The sequence below is a fragment of the Heterocephalus glaber genome, unplaced genomic scaffold (assembly GCF_053883595.1).
Source record: "Heterocephalus glaber isolate CG9 unplaced genomic scaffold, H.glaber_assembly_v1.0 deba00001463, whole genome shotgun sequence".
In the NCBI taxonomy this organism is placed as follows: domain Eukaryota; kingdom Metazoa; phylum Chordata; class Mammalia; order Rodentia; family Bathyergidae; genus Heterocephalus; species Heterocephalus glaber.
In genome coordinates this window covers 8,220,204-8,243,308 of record NW_028258310.1, presented here as the reverse complement: position 1 = coordinate 8,243,308, position 23,105 = coordinate 8,220,204, and the positions used below count along the sequence as shown (strand labels likewise).

Sequence of the window (23,105 nt, the reverse complement as noted above, 5' to 3'; positions counted from 1 at the left end):
TACCTTCTTTATAGCAATAAAAAGGATGTGTTTTAACAAAAATCTGTCCTACTTATAGTTATAAAACTTGAACAGTTAACCTATAAGAAATTTTTGGACACAAATTCTATTATTGCTTACAATATTTGAAATATATTTTAGGTACTTTTAAAATAAATTTACTAGAGAAAGTAATACATATGTTATATGAGAGTTAACAAAATAAACACCAGTATTTCAAGAATCAAGTTTATTATGTATATGTGCATGTGCTTGATATTATCCGGATTTTTCTGGCTGTTGCCAGCATATATCTAATGAACAAATATTTCTTAGAGTGCCTGCTTTTCCTAAAAGAGTTTTTAGGGAATATCACACATTTTCAAGAAGAACCTTACTTGTCTTTGGCTTTCTATACTGGCAAGGGAGACACATAACTTAGATCCAAATATATTTGATTAAGCCTTTTTCTTAGCCAAAGCATGAGGTAGGTGACATGAACTTTCAGTCTTCCTTAGGCATCCTTTCAGATTCCTCTACTATGCCCTGTGTGTCCAGAAGTTTTTATACTGTTGTTTCATTCACAGGTTTAGTCCCAGACTCTTCTTCTTCCATTGTGTCATCACTGTGAAAACTATCTTCACTGTTACCTCTGTAGGTAGCCTCTGTGACTGCAACCAGTCACATGTTATCCCTGTCTTCATCTACTACTTCCCCACACCTTCATCACAGTAAGCTTGTATCTCTGCTCACACCTGGAGACTTTCCTCTTCATACCTGCTGATGACCTCCTACTTATCCTTCAAGGGCCATGACTAAAACCTACCTCACATAAAAATATTATTCGATTTCCTTTTAGATATGAGATCTTTCCCTCCTTTGAAACTTTAGAGTTAATTATCAATTTATCTTACTATCTTTTGTTGGAAAATGTATTCCATACTTTTATGAGCCTCTATACAAGGTGACATTTTACAAAATGTCCATCTTACTTGATGGCCCCTGTCATGTGAGTCATGTCTGAGCATCCCAGTGAAATCCTTTGTTCAACACATAATGACTTCTGTTGTTTCCCAGTCTCTTAGGATCTAACTATTGTTGGAAATTGATAATCCAATTAAATTTAATTTAAAAAATGACTGCATGCTCTGTCTTTCAATTTTGTTCCAGTCATGCTCAGTGAAAAAAAAATGATATGCTTTATAGTTGCTTTGGTAGTTTATAATTCATAAGCTCATATCGAAAAGTTACGAGTTCTGCTTTGTTTATACTAACATTCTCTCGGTTTATTTGATCCCATAACACGTATTCTATTATTTTTTATTAACTATTAAAAATGGAATAAATACTGGCTTAGGGTTCTTATTCATTTACTTTCACTAATAGTGTAGAGTAACAGAAGATATATGAAGCCTCTCAACCCTTCCCATGCAGGTAATCATTTACTCTTTCTTTTCAGCAAATTTTTATAAAAATATCATTTTCCCATGGACTTTTTAACTCTCAGTTATTCCTTTTTATACCAGGGGAATTGAAAATATAGAGTTAAATATAAATTTCACTAGTTGAAAACTCTACATACTAATAATCCTTCCTAGCTTCCCTTCTTTCCTTTTTTTCTTTCAAAATTGTACCAGAAACCAACTGAAATATCTGAAAGTATTTCCAGCTGAAAACCCTGTACAATGTCCAGATGTACAGTAGAGTTTCATCACATTATCTGAGTTTGAAAATTATTTGGACCATTTTGGTTACAAAGCAAGCCTGTGATTAGGTTTTGTTAATCTTTATGCATCTATTATAAAATATTTTCAAAACAGAGAGGCCACCAGAGTAATTGAGTACACAGAATTTTAAGTCAGAGTAGTTCTATTTTTACAACTAAGTTGTCTATTGGGGAAGTTACTGAGTCTCTTTAAGGCTCAGTTTCTTAGGTTAAAACTCAAAATATTAATAGTATCCCACAAAGTGCCTTGGTTACTTTGCTGAGACAAAATACCCAACAGCCAAAGTTAAAGGAGGAAAGGTTTATTCTGGCTCACAGTTTATGGAGATTTCAGTACATAGTCAGCTGGCTCCAAGGCAGGACAGCATGCTGAAGGGGTATCACAAAGGCAAATCAGTTTAGGGGCAGTGATGCAGGAGACAGGTGCAAGCAGCAAGCCTCCTTTTCCTTTTTATCTCATCTAAAGACTTCTGGGTGGTGCTACCCACACCCAGGGTGAGCCTTCTCATTATGCACACAGAGAACTATGCTAAACCAATGAATTAAGAGTGTAATTCAATTATTACTGTATTCAGTTATTACACTCTTAATTGATATTCACACACTCTAGATCCAGCTACTTTGGAGAAGCACCACCTATAAGCATAGGAGGCTTGGTGGAGGTCATCTAGATACAAGCCATAACACAAAGTTATCTAGAGATTTGCTAGATATAGCAAATACTAGCTAGATATAGCTTATTCTAAGCACTAAAAGTATTTGCTGTTATTTTAAAAGTGCATAGGAGTACATTTCAATTGTCTGCTATAAAGCAATTAAAAAAATGAAACATAAAAGCCATTTGGCCATCTGTATTTTAAAAGCAACTACATTCTCCATAATCTCCTTCCTTTTGTGATTTGGAGTGAGAATTTATTAAAAAAATGAAATTGATTTATGGAGATAAATCTTTTGGTAATGGGAAAGGGAGGAAGAGATGGAGAGGGGATGGGGAGGGGATTACGATGTGTTATATACATGGAACAACTCCCTACAATGAACATAATCACTCTAACACAGCCCTGCTGGTTGAACTATAATTATTGGTATCAGTAGTATTTCCATGGAATAGAATTTTCAAAATTGAATTTGAAATTTGTTTGCTGACATGACTAGATTTAGAGAATTATAACCTTGGTCATCCATAGCATGCAATAACTAAATTATTATTTAAATTCTCACACATAGTCACTTGAAGTATAATTTTTATAGAAGATAAAACACAGATTCATTAAGTATTTGTTGCATTATAATTTATTGAATGAAATAGGTTAATGACTATGGGATTAATTAGTTGCTTCCAAATGTGTTGGAAAACTAAGAGAAAGAAAATACTAAGATTATTCACAGCTCAAGGTCAGGTTGGGAACTAGAAATCTTCCACGAGTGTCCTAAAATAATCTCTATTAAATCTATTGCTAACATTTCTGAGGTTATATCCTTGCCATCTGTCATATTTTCTAAATCTGTTTCTAGACTTAGTACCAAAAATATCCAGGAGCACCAAGTAAAAAATGTGATTTGTGAGGTATTACCACATATAACAAAGAATTACAAGATGTTGCTAATTCATATTGGCTGAATAGTAATGTTCCTTAAGGGTGTTAGATTAGGGTAGAAAGAATAAAATGTTGGATTAGCCTGAAATTTTTTGGTATCAGTGTATTGGGGAGATTGAATCCAGAAATTCTGGATTCCATGCACTTGTAAGTAATTTTACCAACATGATAGAAAACTAGAGCAAATGATGGCCTACACTGTACAAAGTGGAGATCCTAGAACTTCCTGGTTATAATGTATTATAGAGGAAGGCAGAAGAGAATTTAGAAAGATTGCTTTTAATATAATAGATGTGCTCACTTATCTGTTAGGAGTCTTTCACCATTGCTCTAAAAAATATATGTTGAAGACAGCATTGGGACCCTTAAAGAACTCTGTATCCATATTGGAGTGAGATTAGAAAATACTGCCATAAAACTGGGCCTCTTAAATTTCTTGAGGAAAATGAAGTTCTAAATGACAGGAACTAAATGTCAGAATTTAGCTTCTAGAGGCCATGTGTTTATGATTACTATAAAGGGCAACAGAATCAAAGTGGTAAAGGGAATTACTATGGTCTAAATGCTAGTGTTCCACCAAATTCGTAAGGGGAGCTTAATACATAATGCCATAGTATTAAGAGGTGAAGATTTTAGGAGGAGATTAGGTCATGAAAGCAGAGGATTAGCATCCTTATAAAAGAGGCTTGTGGGGATATACTTGTCCCTTCCACCTCATCTGGACACATAGAAGGCACCATCTGTGAAAAACAGACCAGATACAAAATCTATTGATATCCTACTTTGAACTTCACAATTTCTAGAACTGTAATCCATTTCTGTTTATAAACTTCACAGTCTAAAATATTTTGTTCAAATAGGAAAAACTGTCTGAGACAGGAATGGTTTTATCTGCAAAAATTGTTAGTATTGGCCAATTGATTAAGGAATCCCCAGAATTGAAATATATGTGCATTCTACTAAAGTGTTGCTTGATTTGTAGTAGCATTATATCTTTGTGCTTGGTGAAGAAAAGTATCATTTGAATCACCACCCAGAGAACTGAATTCTCTTGTTCAGGTTCCATAAGAGAGCTAGTTCATTGAACCAGAACTCCTTGAATAAAGGTGAGGCCAGTTTTATTTAGAGAAAGGATCAGTATGTATATATATATATATATATATATATATATATGTACCATTCAAAATTCATCCTGTAAATCTATTTTCCAGATTTCCCTGGGAAGACCTTTCATATAGGATAACTGTGTTTCCATGAAGGACAAATAATCAGTCTATTTTGTGATTCTAGAATTACTGGTTCTGAACTAATAAGAATTTCTGATTACATCAAATTGCCACTGCAGCCTCATAGTCAGGGGCAGAACAATTTTAAATATGTTCCTTAGTAAAAATTATCAATAGCAGTTTAGTGTAATCTAGAAATTACCTTAATTTCTGACCTTAGAGTCAGATCAACTCTCTAACACACAAACTCCACGCTCTCCACTATCTGCACAAGCTACCATACTGTTCTACCACATGCATGATGTCATGTTGACAGACCTGCTGAATAAGAAGTATTAGCTAATAACATTACTTAGACTCCTTAAGAAGATTCCGGTGTGCTGGTGGGTATGAATTAAAATACTCAAAATTTTAGAGACATCACACCTTGGTAAAATTTCTAGGATTCTAGAAATTCTGTCCCTTCCTAGACAAAGGACAAGGTTGTAACTCTTGCCATTCCTAAGGAAGAGATATAAAGTCCAGTTGGGCTGCCATAGCAATTTATACTTCATTTGTGAATGTATTTTCTAAAACTAATTAAGGTGTACTCCCAACATTTTTAGTTCTGTGTGGTGCATAGAATAAGAGGAGAGTCTTCAGTCAGCCAAGCCTGCAATTGAAGCTACTCTGCTATTTGAACTACATGGTACAGCAGATAATGTGGCACTTGAGAAAAATCAGTGGCACAAAATGATCCAATATTGTGCTTCTGGTAGGCTCACACTGTTGAAGCATAATGAGGTATATGGGATTTTGGAGCAAAGTTGTACATTTCTCTATAAATAAATATTTTGCTTGCTATTCAACCTTTCCAAATGCTTAATGTTTGAGCATGGATCACCAAATTATAAATTTAATAATGTATTATCTAACAAACCATGCACCTACTGCCTGAGCAGAACATCACTCCCATCATCAAGGGTACAAGATCACATTTTGAGCACATTTTGAAAGCAAACATAAGTTCCACGAGCAACCGCCTCTCATTGCTAATGGGTCTACTATGGCTGCATTGCCTCTTCCTTCTCAGTCCACACTTCAGGTCTCATAAAACATTTCTTATGACCAGTTGATTGAAACAGAAAACATCTGGGCCTCATTTACTAACATTTCTTCACATATGTTAGCACCACCAAGAATAGAAAGCTGTAGCTCTACAGCTCCACACAGAGCCTTAAATAAGAGTAGTGAGGAAAATCCTTGCAATTAAGAAGAATGTGCATCTGGTTATTTACTTTGTCTGAAAGAAAAAGTGGTTTAAGACAATGAAATACAGTAATTCACTGTTTGTGGATAAGTGGTTGGGTGCATTGATAGGGACTTACAAGCAACACAATTTAAAAATTAGAGACAAGGAAGCTATTGGTAAAGAGTATGTGGATTGACCTCCCTGAATAGGTTATATACTTATATTCCATTTGACTGCTTACCAAAGAGCACTTTCAGGACAGAAGAATAATATTTATCAGATGGGTAAGATGACATGACCTATAGATGCTGACCAGTCTCTCACACCAATCACTTCTATCTTTGACCATGAAAAAGACAATGGTGGGGGAAGGGAAATAATGCATGAGATCCCTAACATGGACTTCCATTCACCAAGGCCTATCTAGCTACAGTAACACTGAGGGTTCATCCTAATGATAGCAGAGAAGCTAATATGTCCTCAATTTGGCATCACTATATGGGAGATAATTTTGGCCCAGCTTTATGGTGGGTTGACTACATGGGGCCAGTTCCATCACAAAAGAGACAGTGGCTTGTTCCTGAAGAAATGGTCACTTACTCTGAATATGGTTTGCCTTTTCAACTTGCAATGCTATTTTCAAAATACCAGTTGTGACTTAACAAATGTCTCACTCTTGATATTCCACACAATATTGTTCTGTTCAGAAAAATTGTTTAATAGCAAATAAAATGTGGCAATGGGCTCATGTTCATGTAAATTTCTTATCATGCTCTCTATTAGACGTGAACAGATGGTAATAGAATGACATGATATTGTTTAAAAACAGATTTAGTTCTGGCATCCACTGGGTGGTCTGAGGTAATAGCTTACATGTAAGATATTGTATATTTTTTTGAATCATTGATAGTGCTATTTCTCTTAGATTCACAGATTCAGAAATCAAGGGATGGAATTGGGAAAGCCTCCTCTTATCATTTCATTTCTTTACTACTATTGGCACACCATCTTTCACAAGATGTGGGGATATAGGTTAATCTTACATCTCATCAATGAAAAGATTTACATAGAACAATCTAGAAACAAGATTACCCCAATATTAACTTTATTAAAATGAAGGTTAAAATATTAATGAGTAAAGTGTCAAACACTACAAAAGTGTTCAGCTTTTACTATACATTCAATCTTTCAAGTTTACCTGTTATATTTTTAGAGTAGAAGACATGAGACTCCTGGGTTAAAGACAAAGGACTTTATTACAACAATATCAATGTTCAGAGAATTTGTATTTTCTTGTACTGGTTCTCTGAGCCCCATTTCACACAGGGTAATATGAAAACAGTAAAGTTATATCTGTACATGCAGTAAATAATAAAAAAGAAACCTGAAAATATTTAATGAGAAGCAAGCACCTTTGTCCTTTGTTTCACAGAGACATTATTTTCCATGGTGGTTCACTATACAAATATCCTTTAAATGATATTTCAGAACAAAAGCAGATAGTGCCTTTTCTTGCCAAACATGTGGAAATGTGGGAGATCTGTGAAGAAGTATCTCCCAAAAGAAAAAAGTTTCACATATTTTATTGAAAGAAATCTAAGAAATCATGTGAATCATGTATGATATTTTCTCACAGGAAAAAAATTTAAGCTGGCTTTTGAACATTTCTCAGAATTGTAATACTTTTTAATTTTTAAAAGGAAAGTAATACATTGAAACTACCACAATGTGATATACTTTTTGTTTTTCCTTATTCCTAGGGAAAAGGCTTAAAAGTATTTAGTAAATTTCATGATTTGTGAAACTATGTATTATGCTTTTTCATAAATCTGATAAAATGGTACAAAAATGGATGGTGGATCAATGTTTTCTTTGTTCAAACTATTTAAAGCACTAAAATCTAATGACAACATGTTAAAATAATACACATTTTTTTGTAGACTGTTACCATTTCTATAACAGTTTCTCTACACTATATCAACAGTGCCATGGTGATTCAGTGTAAATCATTACAGTGTTTCATTGTTACAATACTTGTGTTCAAGTACATGTTCATGAACATGATCAAAGTCTCTGCTTGACTTTTTCATTATTAAAGCAAGGTTAAAATTACAGTAGAATTTTTCCATGGATATCTCTAAATCTTAACCAAATTCATAATACATTCTCTAAAACCCTGTTCAACACTGAGGTTTGTTATGTTTACACATCTGCAGATTACAGAAAATGGGCTAATTCTGCATCAGGACACCAAAAACCAAAACAAAAATCCATGATATTCCTCCACATATAACTAAATTATAATGCTAAGGTAGTATATATTCTGGATAACTCAATGGTATTGGTAGAGAGAAAGTAGCACCTTAGGGACAGCCCTAACTTAAACAACAACAAAAAAAGTCTAATGATCTTTGTTTCCTTTTTATTGTTATTAGGTTGCTAGATCCAACTTGTTCATTCATATAAAATTATTTACGAAGCCTTATAGTATATATCAAAATGTCTGTATAACTAAAACACCACGTTGGATGTTTCACAGGCAAAAAATAAATTAATTTGATTAAATTATATGTAATCTGATATTTGGTCTGAAAAACATGCTAGTGTGTGTGTGTTTATAAATAATATAATTACAAAGAGCTGTGAGCCAGCCAGTGTGCCAGAGGTCAACTCTTCTGCTGTAGCTTTTGGGCGTAGAAGTCCCTGCAAGTCTCACAGCAGCGTTGATACCACCGCATGTCCTGACATAGATTCTTCTCACGTATCACTCGACAGTACACGGGCCACTGATCTCCCAGGCATTTGAAGGTTAGAGCAGCTGTGATACAGAGCATAGAAATTCAAATACCTCCAGATAACATAGCTGTCATTAGCAGAAACATATTTCAGTGATTCAAGAGGAAGTATTTTGTATACTTATTTTGACTCTTTTATATAACATTTTGAAATATAAAAATCAAAGAAACATACACATACACAGTAAACCAGGAGTGCAGTGAAAAACCAATATTCTTACTCATTGTTATGGTTTATATCTAGATGTTCCCCTAAAGCTTCATGTAAACATAGGTTGGACCTTTGGAAGGTGATTGGATTATAGGGACATTATAGCTGACTTGCTTGTTGGAAGCGGTAGGTCACTGGGGGCATGATCTAGAAGGTTATATCTCTCTTCTGTGCTCCTTGCTTGACTCACTGTTTCCTCAGTGCCATGATATAAACAGCTTCCCCTCTGCTACACCCCTCTGCCAAGCCATCCTGCTTTGGAGCCAGCTGACTATGGACTGAAACATCTATAAATTGTACCAAAAGAAACCTCCCCTCCTTTAAATCGTGGGTGTCAGATATTTTGTACAAGTAATGAAGAAAATAACCAAGACAAATTTTGGTAGCAGAAAATTGGGGTCGTTGCTGTGACTATTACCTGACCATGTGGTTCAGAAATCTTTGGAATGGTTTGTGGGAGGTGTTTGGAAAGGTTTGGAAATGGCAACTGAAGAAGCTTTAGAATGCCTTAAGCCAAGCACAAGGCAGATTCTGGTCAGAGCTCAGAAGACCAGAATGCTGATAGACTAACTTCATGAGGTTTCAGTTAGGAACAAGGGCTTCATTGGCAGTTGGACTCTAGGAAATGTGTGCTATGCTTTGGCAGAAAATGTGTCTACATTTTGCCAATGTTCTGAGACTTTGTGGAGACTTAGACTGAGGGCAGCACACTAATTAATCTGGAGGAAAAAATTTAAAGGCAGTCCAATGTTGAGGCTATAACACTGTTACGATTGTTGCTTTTAGTATAATATACTGCATGAAACAAGAGCAAAAAGCTCTCAGTTTTGCCACAAAGAAAGCTCCAGAAAAGATAGAACAGAGGAGAGCTTGTTTGCTAAAAAAGATTAACATTAAAAATAAATTAAGTACTTTACCACAGGACAATAGAAAAGATGGCTTGAAGGCATCACAGGAATCAGCAGTCCCCTTTCTAGTCTTTCTGTAGACTCAAAGTTGCAAAGGTGAAAGATTTAGCATTAGGAAGAGAGCCGCAGGGCACCCTGTTTGAGAAGGACAATGGCAGTCTAGAATATTGATTCCCCAGTATCCAATTTACAGTCCTTAGCCATCCAGTTACTCAGAGACCAGTGCAGCCATGATTTAAGGGCTTGACTACTGCTCCAGCTGATGGCAGACCTTGGTGTCATCCACAAGGTGCTGGTTTCACAGGCATGCAGAACACAAGAGTTGTGGGGTCAGGAAGTTTTCCACCTAGATTTCAGAAGAAGGCTTGAGAGGTCAGGAAGTATGCCTCTGAGAGGGCAGTGTCTGAGTAAAATTGTGAGTGAAATGAAGTGAAATGAGTGAAGTGAAACTGTGAGTGAAGTGAATGAAGCTGAAACTACAGTGGAGACCCCAGAAAGGTGAAGAAGCCAGGAACATGGAACACTGGGGGAAAGCCACAAGGAGTGGGCAAAGCCAATCCAAAGGAAAAATTGTGAGTTGTGACCACCAGCAATGCTGTAGGGTCTGGGCCACATCTTATCACAGCTTGTCCTGGGTACTGGACATGGAACTACAGGTTTCAATGTTTGCCTTCTTTTGGTTTCATTGGTTTATATCCCCCATTCCCTTTTTTTGAATAGGAATATCTACCCTGTGACATTGTATGTTGGTAGTGCTTAACTTTCTTTTAATTTTTACAGAGGAGCAAAGGTAAGAGTTTGTCTTAAGTCTCAGAGGAAAGTTTGGCTTAGATTTTTTAGCAAACCTAAAACTGTTAGGACACTGGCAACTCTTACAGATGATGGACTAAGAGCATTTTGCATAAAATGATATTCATATGTCTTTGAGGGCCACGGGCAGAATGTTATGATTTATATCAAGATGTCCCCCAAGAACTTCTTATGGTCATAGCTGGGACTTTTGGAAGGTGATTGGATTATGGGATGTATAGCTAGCATGGTGTTAGAAAGTAGTGTTTGCTTGCAAGGAGTGGGTTGCTATGGGCAAGGCCTGGAAGAGTTTATCTCCTTCTTCAGCTTCTTCCTTCACTCTGCCTCCCAGCTGCCATGACATGAGTGGTTTCTTCTCTGCTCTGTATCTCTGCTATGCCATCCTGCCTTGGAGCCACCCAAGTATGGACTGAACTTATACAAACTGAGAGCCAGAATAAAGCTTTCCTCCTTTAATTTGTGGATTTCAGGTATTATGTCTCAGTGACAAGAGAGTGTCCAAGACACTTATGAACTTTTCAAAGCTTACTAAAGTTAGATTTCCCAGATACAATATGTGATATTTCTAGGCTTTAATTTTATACCTTTCAGTTAATCTTCTTTTGGATTTTGTTAGAGAAGATTAAACAAGAAACAGAATGTACTCAATATATCCACCTTTATGGAAATGCATATTGCTATAAATGAAATTACAAAGAAATGGCAAAATGAAACTATGCTCACACTTATTTCATATCCTAGATTCTTGAACAGCAAGTGTGTAAAAATCAAAGCTGATCATCACAAGTGATTGAAATGTGTAGCAATAAAGTGTTTGAAATGAAACTCTGATATAGAAATTTATCATACATATTTAACCTCAATTTTTCAGAGGAAATAATGTTTATTGAGTTCATGTTACTGTATTTCTTTCTTTGGTCACTATTCAGCTAGTTATTTTACTTTTTAAAATCTTAGATTTTTCAATTATTTTACTTCTGTGATTTGGGTATACCTTCAAGAAATAATAAAGACTGAAAATGCAATTTTAACAAAATTATAAACTTTTCTCCCAATCTATTATTTTCTGCCAAATAATACTTCAAGGACTTCAACTAATTACTAGAGAAAAGGGATTATGTTGTTACTGAATACATGGATTGGGGGCATCTGCTTTAGGATTGCTAAATTTTGTTTTAATTAGTCTTATTCTATGTGCACTGATTATTTCTTAGAAATGTTAATTATCTGGCTTGGAAAAGAGGGTTTTTATATTTCCATGAAGAAGCAAACTTTTTCATTTCACTGAATTTATGCTTCAAAAAGTACATATGGTAATATAGTTCCTTGCATTTTGGCAATGCTGTTCTGCATCATTAACAATTTTCTCCTGTAGATTATATATACAGGTTAAAACCAAAGATGTAAAAGATAAATTAACCCACTGGCAGCAGGTAGAAGTGCTGTTAAAAGCCACTAGTTTTCATAGAAATAAAGCCTAGCTCATATGTTAGTGTTTGTTGTATAAGTACTGGCTACATCTACCTAAGGTATATACTCTACTTGGTGATAGTTTAGATCCAGTAACAGAAATTGAGAGTAAGTATGAAAGCGTTTTATAACATAAAACTACATAAATATCAAAATACTACTAGTATCTTAAAATTACTATTCTATCCTCCAAGATGACCATCAAACTACTTCTTGTTTACTGGCGCAGATTCACACACCTCATTCTTCATGAAAGCCTTTTTAAAAATTCCAGGTCTCTCCAAAAGATAATTTGTATTCAGGACCACATGGAAGTCTGGTGACCACAAGGGATATAGGCTTATATTCCCGATCTCACCTTTCTATAGACATCATTTTAATTGATCATTTTGTCACAGGACAGATCTGAAATTAAAATTTGGTTGCATCCTATAACCCTTTATGAGGTGGCCTCCAGTGTCAAGTACCGAAGATTAATATTTCCTGGATCTGGCTTTCAGTAAACAACTTCAGGAATCAGAGCAGTTGAGGATTTTCTTACTCACAAGGCCATTTAGATTAAATCATATTTAAATAGATTCAACTTTGAGCTATGCAATTAGCATAGCTTTTCAACTCTCAGGCTTTAAAGTGATATACAAAATAGAAAAAGCTATAAACATTTCTATTTTTAAAATCATTCGCTGTTTGGTCTGCTTACCCAATCTGGGTGATGTTATTGTATTTACGTTAATCTTTTCATTGCAAGGCTGAAGGTGGCATGGCCTGTATGCTGCAGGTTTTTCTGAAGAAAAGCATTCATTTCCATGTCTTCCGGTGATTTTATGCATGCACTGGATAACACGGGACTGCATTCCTTTGCCACAGGTAATTGAGCACTAAGAGAAATAGAAGGTTTGTTAAAATTTCTTCTGCTGTTTCCTATTTTTAGGCTGTGAACCATCTTCTTTATATATTTCTTAAACATGACCAACACCATCCAGAGTTGATGCAAAATAGTCTGAAAGATTAACACTGATGATTTTAACTTGGGCAGAATTCTGTGGAGAACCACTGGTTGTCCTCAAGCACAACTTGGGACACTGAAGGACACTGGAGACTAAGGCAGGAAAATGGAAGTTGAGTGTGTGACTTGAAGGGATGAATGATGCCCCTTTGCTTAGTCAGATAGTTCTCCAAGGCCTATACCTGGTTTGTAACATATAATTGATTTATTATTCTTTAACTTAGTCACTGATATTCAAGTTAGCACATGTCCAATTGTGGAGCTAAATCCCTGTTAATATCTTTAAAATCTACTCAGCCCTTTGAATTGTTCTGGGCCTAAAATGTGTAGCAACAATACACATTTATCAATTTGATATATTATTGAGATAATTGCTCTTTCTTAGTAGAGTAGATGATATCCACTGTTTTGCTGATAAAAATATTCAAAACCTGGATATCTCTAATAAAATGCACTTTTAGTGGATTCCTTACTCTTCAGCTAAATGTAGTTTATATTCAGTTGTAGGATATTTGTTTTGTCCACAAGCATATTTGATGTACAATAGTCATTTATAGAGAAGTTCCTTGGTTTCATATGTATCTAGTCCAGATTTCTAATAAAATGCACTTCTAATTGATTCCTTGCTCTTTAGCTAAACATAGTTTATATTCAATTGTAGAATATTTGTTTTGGTAAGAATCATATTTGATATACAATAATTTTTATAGAGAACATTCTTGGTTCCATATATATAATTAGATTTAACCTGTGACACAAATAAAGTGAAGCTAATTTGACTAAGAAAATATAATTATTTTACAGTATCATATTTCCTGTCCGATAAAGATTTAGCCATATTTTGCTAAAGAGGTTCATTAGTTCATTTAGAACTATTTAAGTAAAATCTTAGTACATGATATTCTAAGTGAAAATTGGTAAATGCTTTCCAATTGCAATTTTTTAAATATACAGACCATGAGAATTTTTGAGTTTATATTTTCCCTGTACTTCACAAATCCTTATTAAGATTACATTCTCAGTGGTATCATTTCCTCCTTCATGATTATAACAGGCTTATTTTTTTCTTATTTTCATTTGTCTAACAGGAATATTGTAAAAATCCTTATTACCCTTAAGCCTAGTCTACTATTACTTAAATTTGTCTTTAATTCCCTGTCTTCTAGTGAACCTCATATTAACTTGTATGTACTTTTTAAAATTTATTTACATATAGACTCTCCTCATATAAAAATCATTGGTTATTCAGTTCACCAGGGCCTATAAACTAAAGCTCAGATACCAGTATCTTCAGACTTTCATTTATCTTCCTCCTTATAAAAACCATGTTTTATTATAAACTAATCATACCAATGCAATTTCTTTCTCCAATTCTACAGTTGTGCTTATAGTATTCTTTCTAAAATTTCTTGCCTCTTTTAAAAACACAGTCTCAAATTCATCTCCTCCATGAAGGCTTCTACATTATCCCAACTCCCCATGTATATTTATGCAATATTTATGGTTTACGGGTACACTGAGGCTACACTTCAGAACTCCATGGAGAGATTTTATATATATATATATATATATATGCATAGAATTTCTAAGTCAGTGATCTCACATGGGATCTAGCATTCTGAATTAGAAGAAACAAGCAAACAAATAAACAAACAGTTTATTATGTAGTATAGCCTGATTTAGAAACTCTTGGTCAAATGTGCCCTGCTTTTAATGTAGGTAAATTTGTATAGCTTCTTATCTTTAAATATTACCTTTTGCTCCATCCAATTTGTCTTCTCAGCTAGATAGTAACTGAAATTAAGCTTGTTTTCATGTCACATTCACTAAAAATATAGCTTACTATAAAATAATGGAATTTTATGCATACACCATTAGCATTAACACAAACTGACAGAGAACTTATCTGTTTTGTTTTATTTTGGTGTTTTTCAGGGAGTTTTTGCTTTGTTGCCCAAGGTGGTCTCAACCTACTGGGCTCAAGTGATCTTCCCACTCACCTCCTAAATAGTTGGGATTATAAGCACATGCCATCATGCCTGGCTAACTGATCTTCAAATTTTTAATTTTTAAATATTTCTGCATAATATCCTCTTTGTATCTGATAAATGATTAACATTCTATAAAGAGAACTAACTGTTTGATATGGTCCTGCAAAACCTTCATCTTAGTACTGCTTTACAAAATGCTTCTTAGAATTTTTTTTCAAAAAAATGTGAACTAAACTGAGCTAAAGTAAAAGCTTTAAATAGATGAATTTTCCTGGTGTGGTGGACCATGTCTGTAATCTCAGCACTTTGGAGGCTGAGGTAGGAGGATCACCATGAGTTCAAGGCCAGCCTGGACTACACAGTGAGACCTTGTCTTACAAACAATCAATAGCTGAATTTAATCTGATAAGATAGGGAAGATTCTCAATATTTCAAAGAAACCCAGCAATCAGTTATAGCCTAGTCCTGATTATTTCATTTAATCTCATGGTCAAATCAGAGGACATGAGTAAATAGAAGTAATACATCATTTTTTCAGAATATCAAGAATGAAATAAAATAACAACATGATAACCAAGAATTACATAATATTAGCAGATAATGGCTGAAGAGTTCCTTTCATGAAAAATTGGAAAATTGAAAAGAAAACATGTTGTTACAGTCTTTTGGGGAGTTAAGTTTCATAACTATTTGGGCATAGCCTGAAAATAATTGTATTACTGAGGAAATAGTAGAAGTTCAATAATTCATTTTATCAAAGTGGTATCATTACTGCTTTGGGCACTAGTAGAACAAGCTTCATTATTGAATTAAATTTTATAATGGGTTTAACATAATTTTATTAGAATACTTTAACAATAAAAAATCAAGCTCTTACTGGTGACAGTAATAATTTCCTTTATAAAATATAATTTGGTAAAACTTCTATTATAAATATGTGAAAAGTAAACTGATATTTGAAATGGAACCATTTGAATCCCAAGGTATTGGCTAAACTAGTTCTTCTTTTATTACAAAAGACAAGTACAAGGATGATCATAATTTCCCTGGGTTAATAACTAGGTATAAATAATTCACTATTTTCTCAAATAGCATCACTATGATTTAAAACCAACATATATTTTTAAAAGCCAAAATAATTTTGGTTTTGAAATTAGTACACTTGCCTTTTAATGTTATCTCTAGCAAGTAATATATCTGGGGCTTATTTTTCCATTCTATTAAGCAAGGCATTGCCATACACCATAGCCACTGATTCTGGTCTAATTACTGTGGAAGTAAAAATTCCAAGTAATTCATTATTATATGTTATATTACAGTGTGGAAGTTTTTAGTTTGTGCAACTACCCAAGACCAAAGGCTAATCTTTTTCACTGTGCCACCTATACAATGGTATGACATAATTTCTGTCAAAAAAAAAATCTCAAAATTGTAATTTGCATGAATGTCTCTGAATACCCCATCATTTATCAGGTTTTTAAATATTTATTGATTACTTGCTATGCTTAGGGTAATAAAAACAGCAGAGATAGTTTATACTACCACTATGAGTCTCGAGTCTTATTCAATAAAACTTTATGAACAAACACAGTGGCATACAATAGATGGACTTAGAAGCAGATTACTAACTGCTGTGGGAGCTGGGCAATTTCACACATTTTTAGCCAATTGTTTAATATTTAAATAACCAATTAAACTACAAAGGCACTGTTTGCTGTTTGTGGTAAAAGAAAATAGGGAGTATGACTTCTGAAAGCTTTCGCAATGGATAAAACTAAAGTGGGTAAAGAGAATAGTAAAGTTTGGATCAAGAGGTTTTGTAATTCAAATGGTATGACCAGGGAAGGATTCATGGAGACAGTGACCAAGGCTTGTCCCTTAAGAAGGGGAGAAAAACCTTAAATGTAATTCTTTGGATTCTAAATATTATGTTCACTCCACTATACACACATAAACTTTTCACTTATATATGTGTGGGTTATAGTTCTTTCTACTGTGTGCATTGTACATGTTTTATCCACACATTCTGGGATACGATATTCAAATTGTTTAATAAGGAGAACGAAGGCATGGAGGAAATGTGAAGTCAGTGTTTTTATTTTGTTTTGTTTTTTGTTTTTTTCAATATTTCTTTAGAGCCTGGATCAATTTCAATGTCTGTCTTCTCTTTACTTCATTCTCCTTTCTCACGGTCTTCTTTTCTAATAAATTTTATATCTTATCTTCACACATGTGTCAAGTAAATCTAACATACATTTGAAACAAAGTAACACTATAGACTACCACTAAAAGCCAAAATGATGAAATGTCAACATCAATTTACCAATACCTGTTAAAGAAACAGCATGTACCAGGTAATATGCCATTGATATTTCTTTTACAAGGATAAGTTATTGACTAGAATATTTTAAAAATTGAATTTTTAAATTGAATTGTCTGAAAAAACATTCTGTTTCCTATGTAGTTTAATACTGCCCTGATGGACTCTTTGAAACAAAGTACCTCATAAATCAATTGCATGAATGAAGAGTCTTTCATTCTTGCAGGCAGCACAATTATGATATCTCAGGCTTACTAGAGTTAAAAGGAATCAGTAATATTTAGAACAGATTTAAACAGTTCAGAAAATTGCTCATGAAGATTTTGGAATTAAACAGAGCTTTTGACAGCAATAGCAAGGCACAAAATAACTGATGTTAGTAATCACTCTTTATCATAAAATAATAAGTCCTGAGGGTTCTGAAAATAAAATTTGTTTCATTGACTTAGTGGAGTTTATTTAAGTCTATTTATGAAAATTATGATCTTCCATGTACTCAATTATATGTGAATAATGTATTTATATAATCTCACCATAGATTTCTCTAATAATAAAATAAAATCTCTTGCCTTAGGATACTAGTGACAAATTCTAAGGGCATATTACATTATATCTATAGTATATCTTGCACATCAAGCAGTAAAAATGATGAGAGAAACTTTTTCAATAATTTACATAAATAAAAATTAAGAAAGTAGTTTGGAAAATGAGAACCACAAACACAAACATTAGGAAGTAAACTTGGTCACAAGAAAATTTACCTTCCTTTAAAAGAAGATATACATTAAATTTTATAACTATGTCCATTATTTAAATATCTGCTTCCTGTCTGTCATTCTTATGCTAGCTAATAACAACTGATTGACTTGATTTTACCTAAAGAGATTTTGTGAAAATAAACTAACAGGAAGGGATTTATCTGAAGAAGATTAAGCAATAACAAAGTTTCTGGAAATATGGAGTGGAAATTTACTTAACTGAGATTTTTTTTTTTCCTGAAAATGATCAAGAATAGTCAGTAATAAATACAAACGTAAATCTTTGGGAAGTTAATTTTACCAAATTAAATGTTAGCACTGAGAGGAAAAGGTTTTCCAGTATTGACAAAGACAGGCTAAGATGCCAGAATGATTCAGGAAATTTATGCATTGGCTTAAACCAATGAACAAATGAAGGAAAACCAAAATTTACAGAAAATGAAAATACATTCAAAACTTAAGCAAATTCTTAACTGTGACATTATCATAAAAACAAAGGAGTGAAATAAATTTTGAATAGCTAAGACATCAATCTCTTGGTCAAAGCAACTTGTGTTGCCCTTTCTTCCATTTCAAAAGGTAAATGAATGGCAAGACCGTATGAAGAAATTAAATTGCAGCAAGAAACTGAACGTGGAAATTTCACTCTTTATATGTGCTATTTATGGTATTCCTAGAAAATATTGTATTGTTAAGATTTTAGTTTGATATCTTAAAAATATGTAAACACCTTATAAAAAGTGTTCAGGGAAGGGCCATTTATATTGTGACACACAGTGGTATCATAGTTTCAGTATGTTCTGAAGCAGTGAGTATATAATGTTGAATAACTATGGCCTGAGGAATTAAATTTTTTCAAGTTTAATCTGATGCATTTTAGGAATTGCAGACAATTAGTCTTAAATTATGATCCAAGTAGATAGCATAGATGTTTGATGAATCAAGTAGTACATAAAGGTATAAATGTACTGTGTTTTAAATTTTCATTATTTTATATGGAAATACTCATAAAATATACTTACATGCTTAATGAGAATACACATATTTTTAAAATAATCTATATGAATTTTCCCCATCCTTTCTTTGAGTACCACTATGCTTTGTAAGTGTTCAGTAAGGACCAGTGAATAAGAGCAAATATGCTCTCAAATGTATCAAACTAAAACAATTCAAAGAAAAGGGGCTACATAACCACCAATAAATAGTAATCTACAAATTGACACAGTGCCCAAATCAGGCAAGAGAATAGCCTCCCATGATTTCAGTAGTTTCTTTAAGACTTGTGCATAGTACAACCTGAATCTAGTTTTATAAAGTATAACACTTTCTTTCTGTCATAGAAAATGCATGAATCATGTACAAATTTCTACAATGGTGCCTCATGTGATCCAACCATTTTTATGTCTCCATCAAATTCACCAAAGAACATTGCCTATGTACTTCTGGAGAACTTAATTTCATTTGGGAACCTTTTAATAATGGGATATTTGAAAATACTTCTCCTCTTTAGAGAGGAAACATTCCTTTCTTGGAATGATCTCTGGTTCTTAGGTTGTTTCTTCCTTGCCTGGATTCTGAGAGCCACTGGATTTACAGTATTTGCATGCTAATACTCACACTGTTATTGTCCAGTAAGAAGTCAACAGTTGGCCTATATTTTTGTATTTAATTTGAAAACTATGTTTGAATTATGACATTAAGTCTCATTATTATTATAATTCTAGGGTTAAAAATAAAAATTTCTTAATGTTTCTCAAAGTGAATGTGAGAGGAAGAAGTATATAAAATACAATCTTGGTCTAGAATTAAAGTATATGATAGAAGCTCTGACTGATTCTTGGCCCTAAATAGCTCAAAAAGAAAAAGCAATAAAGATTTTCATGTTTGAGTAAATTTTTCCTGAACTGGCTATTTGAGATTTTACTTTAATCATATCATCTTGATATCATATTTATTGAATAACTAAATATTCTTATCTAACAACTATGATGATAGAAAATATATTTATCCATTAAATTATAATCTGAAGTAATGTGTAATTTTCAACATCTGTCTAAAACAGAAGTATTATATCTGAGGTATTGGGATTCTATGGTAAAATGAAAAACTTTAAAATTATTGGTTAAACATTAACTTTACCTTTCAATTTTGGATTTCAGAAAAGTCATGCAAGCACCATTTTGGTGCTAGTTAGTTACTTGTCAGTCTAAATGCAATATTATGGTATAAATTTGTACATTTAGGTTATATAATCAACTAATTTGAGAGTCTATGAAACTATTAATTTGTGCATATTAAATATAATCCTGAAAAAACTGTAAAACTCTTGAAGCTGTAAATACTATAAAATGTCACTTTAAAGACTTTAACAAAGAGGCAGAAAACCCAGTAGTAAAAATTTCATTGTCAGGTATTTATTTAAACTTTTATTAGATTAGAAAACCCTATCTAAACTAACATGGGCCTATCTTCTTAATTCCTTAAGAAGGTAAACACCACATCAGTGCATTTAGTGGTTAAAAATAATAATTCTCATTCTTGGCCAGCACAGAGATTACCCAAAATCCCTTACTTCTACACTGTGCCAAAGATATAGATTTTGGAGAGAATTCATATTCTCCAGGCCAACAGCTAAGAAAGGCTCTGTAATGGTTTACTCATTTCCAGCTGCCCTCTTTAGGAAATAGGAATTCCTAAATTAAGGGAAAATTGTCACCGGCGGAGCACAATCCCCCCCCCCCCCGCACACCAATGTAATAGATAATTTCACAGTGTCTGATATCATCTGTCATGATAGTAAGGGCCAATCTGCAACTAGGTGACAGCACTGACTCTTGAAATTTATCTTTGTTAATGAATGGATTATTCTAAAGTGGTTAAATAAGAGCGAAGGAGCATTCACAGTGGAGAGTGCATCTCATAAGGAGATTAAACGGTGACTTTTACTGGAAATTATTAGTGCAGCATTCCCACTCATTTATGTATATGTTTGGCAGTTCTGTCAGTATTTTTTTTTTTTTTTTTGTACCGGGGATCGAACTGGGAACCTTGTGCTTGTGAGGCAGGCGCACTGCCACTGAGCTAAATCCCCAGCCCCTCAATATTTTAATAAAGTGAATGTGAGCAATACTAAAGAACAAAAGTTAGGCTTGCTTTTTAAGGTTTAATATTTATTTTGTTTAGTATTTCAGCATCTTTCTAAAATAGTTCATCTTCCTTATTTAACACATGGGTTCCTGGAATTGAATCCATTCTTAGAAGACAGACAATTGAAAGTGTTTTCTTTCTCTCTATCTGCGTAATCAATTCTTTCTTGTTTTATTTTAAACTCATCTGATTTTTTTAATGAAAGTGTTTGCATACAATTACAGTAAATGAAGGAAACCTGTGGCAAAATCAACTTAGTCATGATTTATAGAGAACTGAGTATGTTGTAGAATGATTGTCAAAATAAACAAAATACTTTTTATGCCAAAATAGTACATTGATCAGTACAACAGTGGCAGAAAGGAAGACATTTGACATTACAAAATAATTAATAAACATAAAGTGTTTGTTAGGTTTGTGTTTCTCCCAGGATTCAGTATACAAAACACTTGCTAATACAATAAAAAACATGTATAGAAATCAAGACATTTCTATTTTAATACAGTCATTCCAGTAAAACACCTTTTTTCTCAGTTAGAACTTTTTGGAATACTAGTGATTAAATTTCTTTTTCAAATAAAATACTGCTTATATAGTCTAACAATTCTATGTCAAAATTGGTCATAGCCTTTTGTGGCCAAGTAAAAGAACTGTATGTTTTAAAAAAATTTTTTTTTGCTTCAGTAAATAAAGCCCTGATTTAAATTACCATATAGAGCATCATATAGGTATCTTTAACTTGTTCCAAGTAGAAATAAACTACATACATATTTGTCAATTCAAAGAGAACATCCTTAGGTGAGTTAGATTCTATTGATTCTATTTGCTATTTACCCTCTAGGTTTGATAATTGCAATCTGATTTGATGGTGGATACTCCCTCCAAATGGATTGAAGATGACACAAAATAAGTTTGCTAGCTTTCTTAAAATTCAACCCTAAGAAGGTTTTTTTTTCACTTAAATGTCATAATATTTAAATAAGTATAGATTTACTTTTAAAAGTATATTGGCAAGTGGTTTGAGTTACCATATAGAAAATGGTAATGGGAATCATGTGGCTATATAAAATTATATTGATTATTTTAGCTTTCCTAAAAATATTAGTTGCTATTTTTGTCATTAAAATATATGAAATCCATTAGCTGTCATAGAACTGGAGCCAGAAAAATCAAGTAGAACATATCATAGAAGAAAAGTAATAGAATGCTTATGTTTAACATACATTTTTTGTTTAGCTGATTAAAACATCAGTCATTTAATCATTAAACATTTCTTTTTTCCCAAAATGATTCAATGTTTTGACTTTTAAAAAATAATGAATTATGTCAATAAATATAATTCATATAACCAGTAGATGCTAAAAAGGGAACTAGTAAAATTCAGGAGCTATCACTACTAAAGTTGTCACAAAATCTAATTAAATATGGTAAAAATATCTCAAATTCAATAGTAAATATCATACTTTATGATAAAATGATGAAAATCTTATACTATTCAGATACATTGCATAGATTCCCAATACAGTATCTTTACTATTTAATATTTTTGCAGATTTTTGCTAACATAATAAATCAAGAAAATAATTATTAAATTTCAATAAGCATTTATCTATAGTACTATATTCTTTATATTTGTTGAGATTTGTAAAGTTCAGATATTCTTAAGAAAACAGCAATAATGTAAGACAATACATATATAATTGAGAAAAATAATACAGTCAATTTGTCCAGAGTTCTGGGGCTTCATTTATTGGTTAATCCCTCTAATAATTTAGGGATTTAAACTGGTACTTCAGGACTTGGAAAGTTGGAAGAAACATGTTGTAGGCAAAAAACTCTACAAAGACACAGGGATTTCTGCATTAAAAATTCCTCAGGCTGAGCTTAGTAGAAACACTCGATGAAAATGATGACAACAACCTTAATAGA

The 23,105-nt window shown here is 33.1% G+C and overlaps 1 protein-coding gene across 4 annotated transcripts in view; it reads right to left on the bottom strand.

The window, feature by feature from the left end:
- Positions 1-6,997: 6,997 nt before the first annotated feature.
- The window catches only part of Adamts19 (ADAM metallopeptidase with thrombospondin type 1 motif 19), a 243,780-nt gene continuing 227,672 nt past the window's right edge, over positions 6,998-23,105 (bottom strand). For 2 of the 4 annotated variants that reach the window (XM_021266237.2, XM_004854439.3), the window contains exons 22-23: positions 12,655-12,832; positions 6,998-8,578 (exon numbers count right to left, since the gene is read on the bottom strand). In XM_021266237.2, coding sequence (XP_021121896.1) covers positions 8,427-8,578; positions 12,655-12,832 — 330 coding nt within the window. In that variant the 3' untranslated portion in view covers positions 6,998-8,426. Of the gene's footprint in view, positions 8,579-9,683; positions 10,021-12,654; positions 12,833-23,105 lie in introns of those variants that run through there. The other 2 variants (XR_002398180.2, XM_021266238.2) reach the window with 2 other exon arrangements.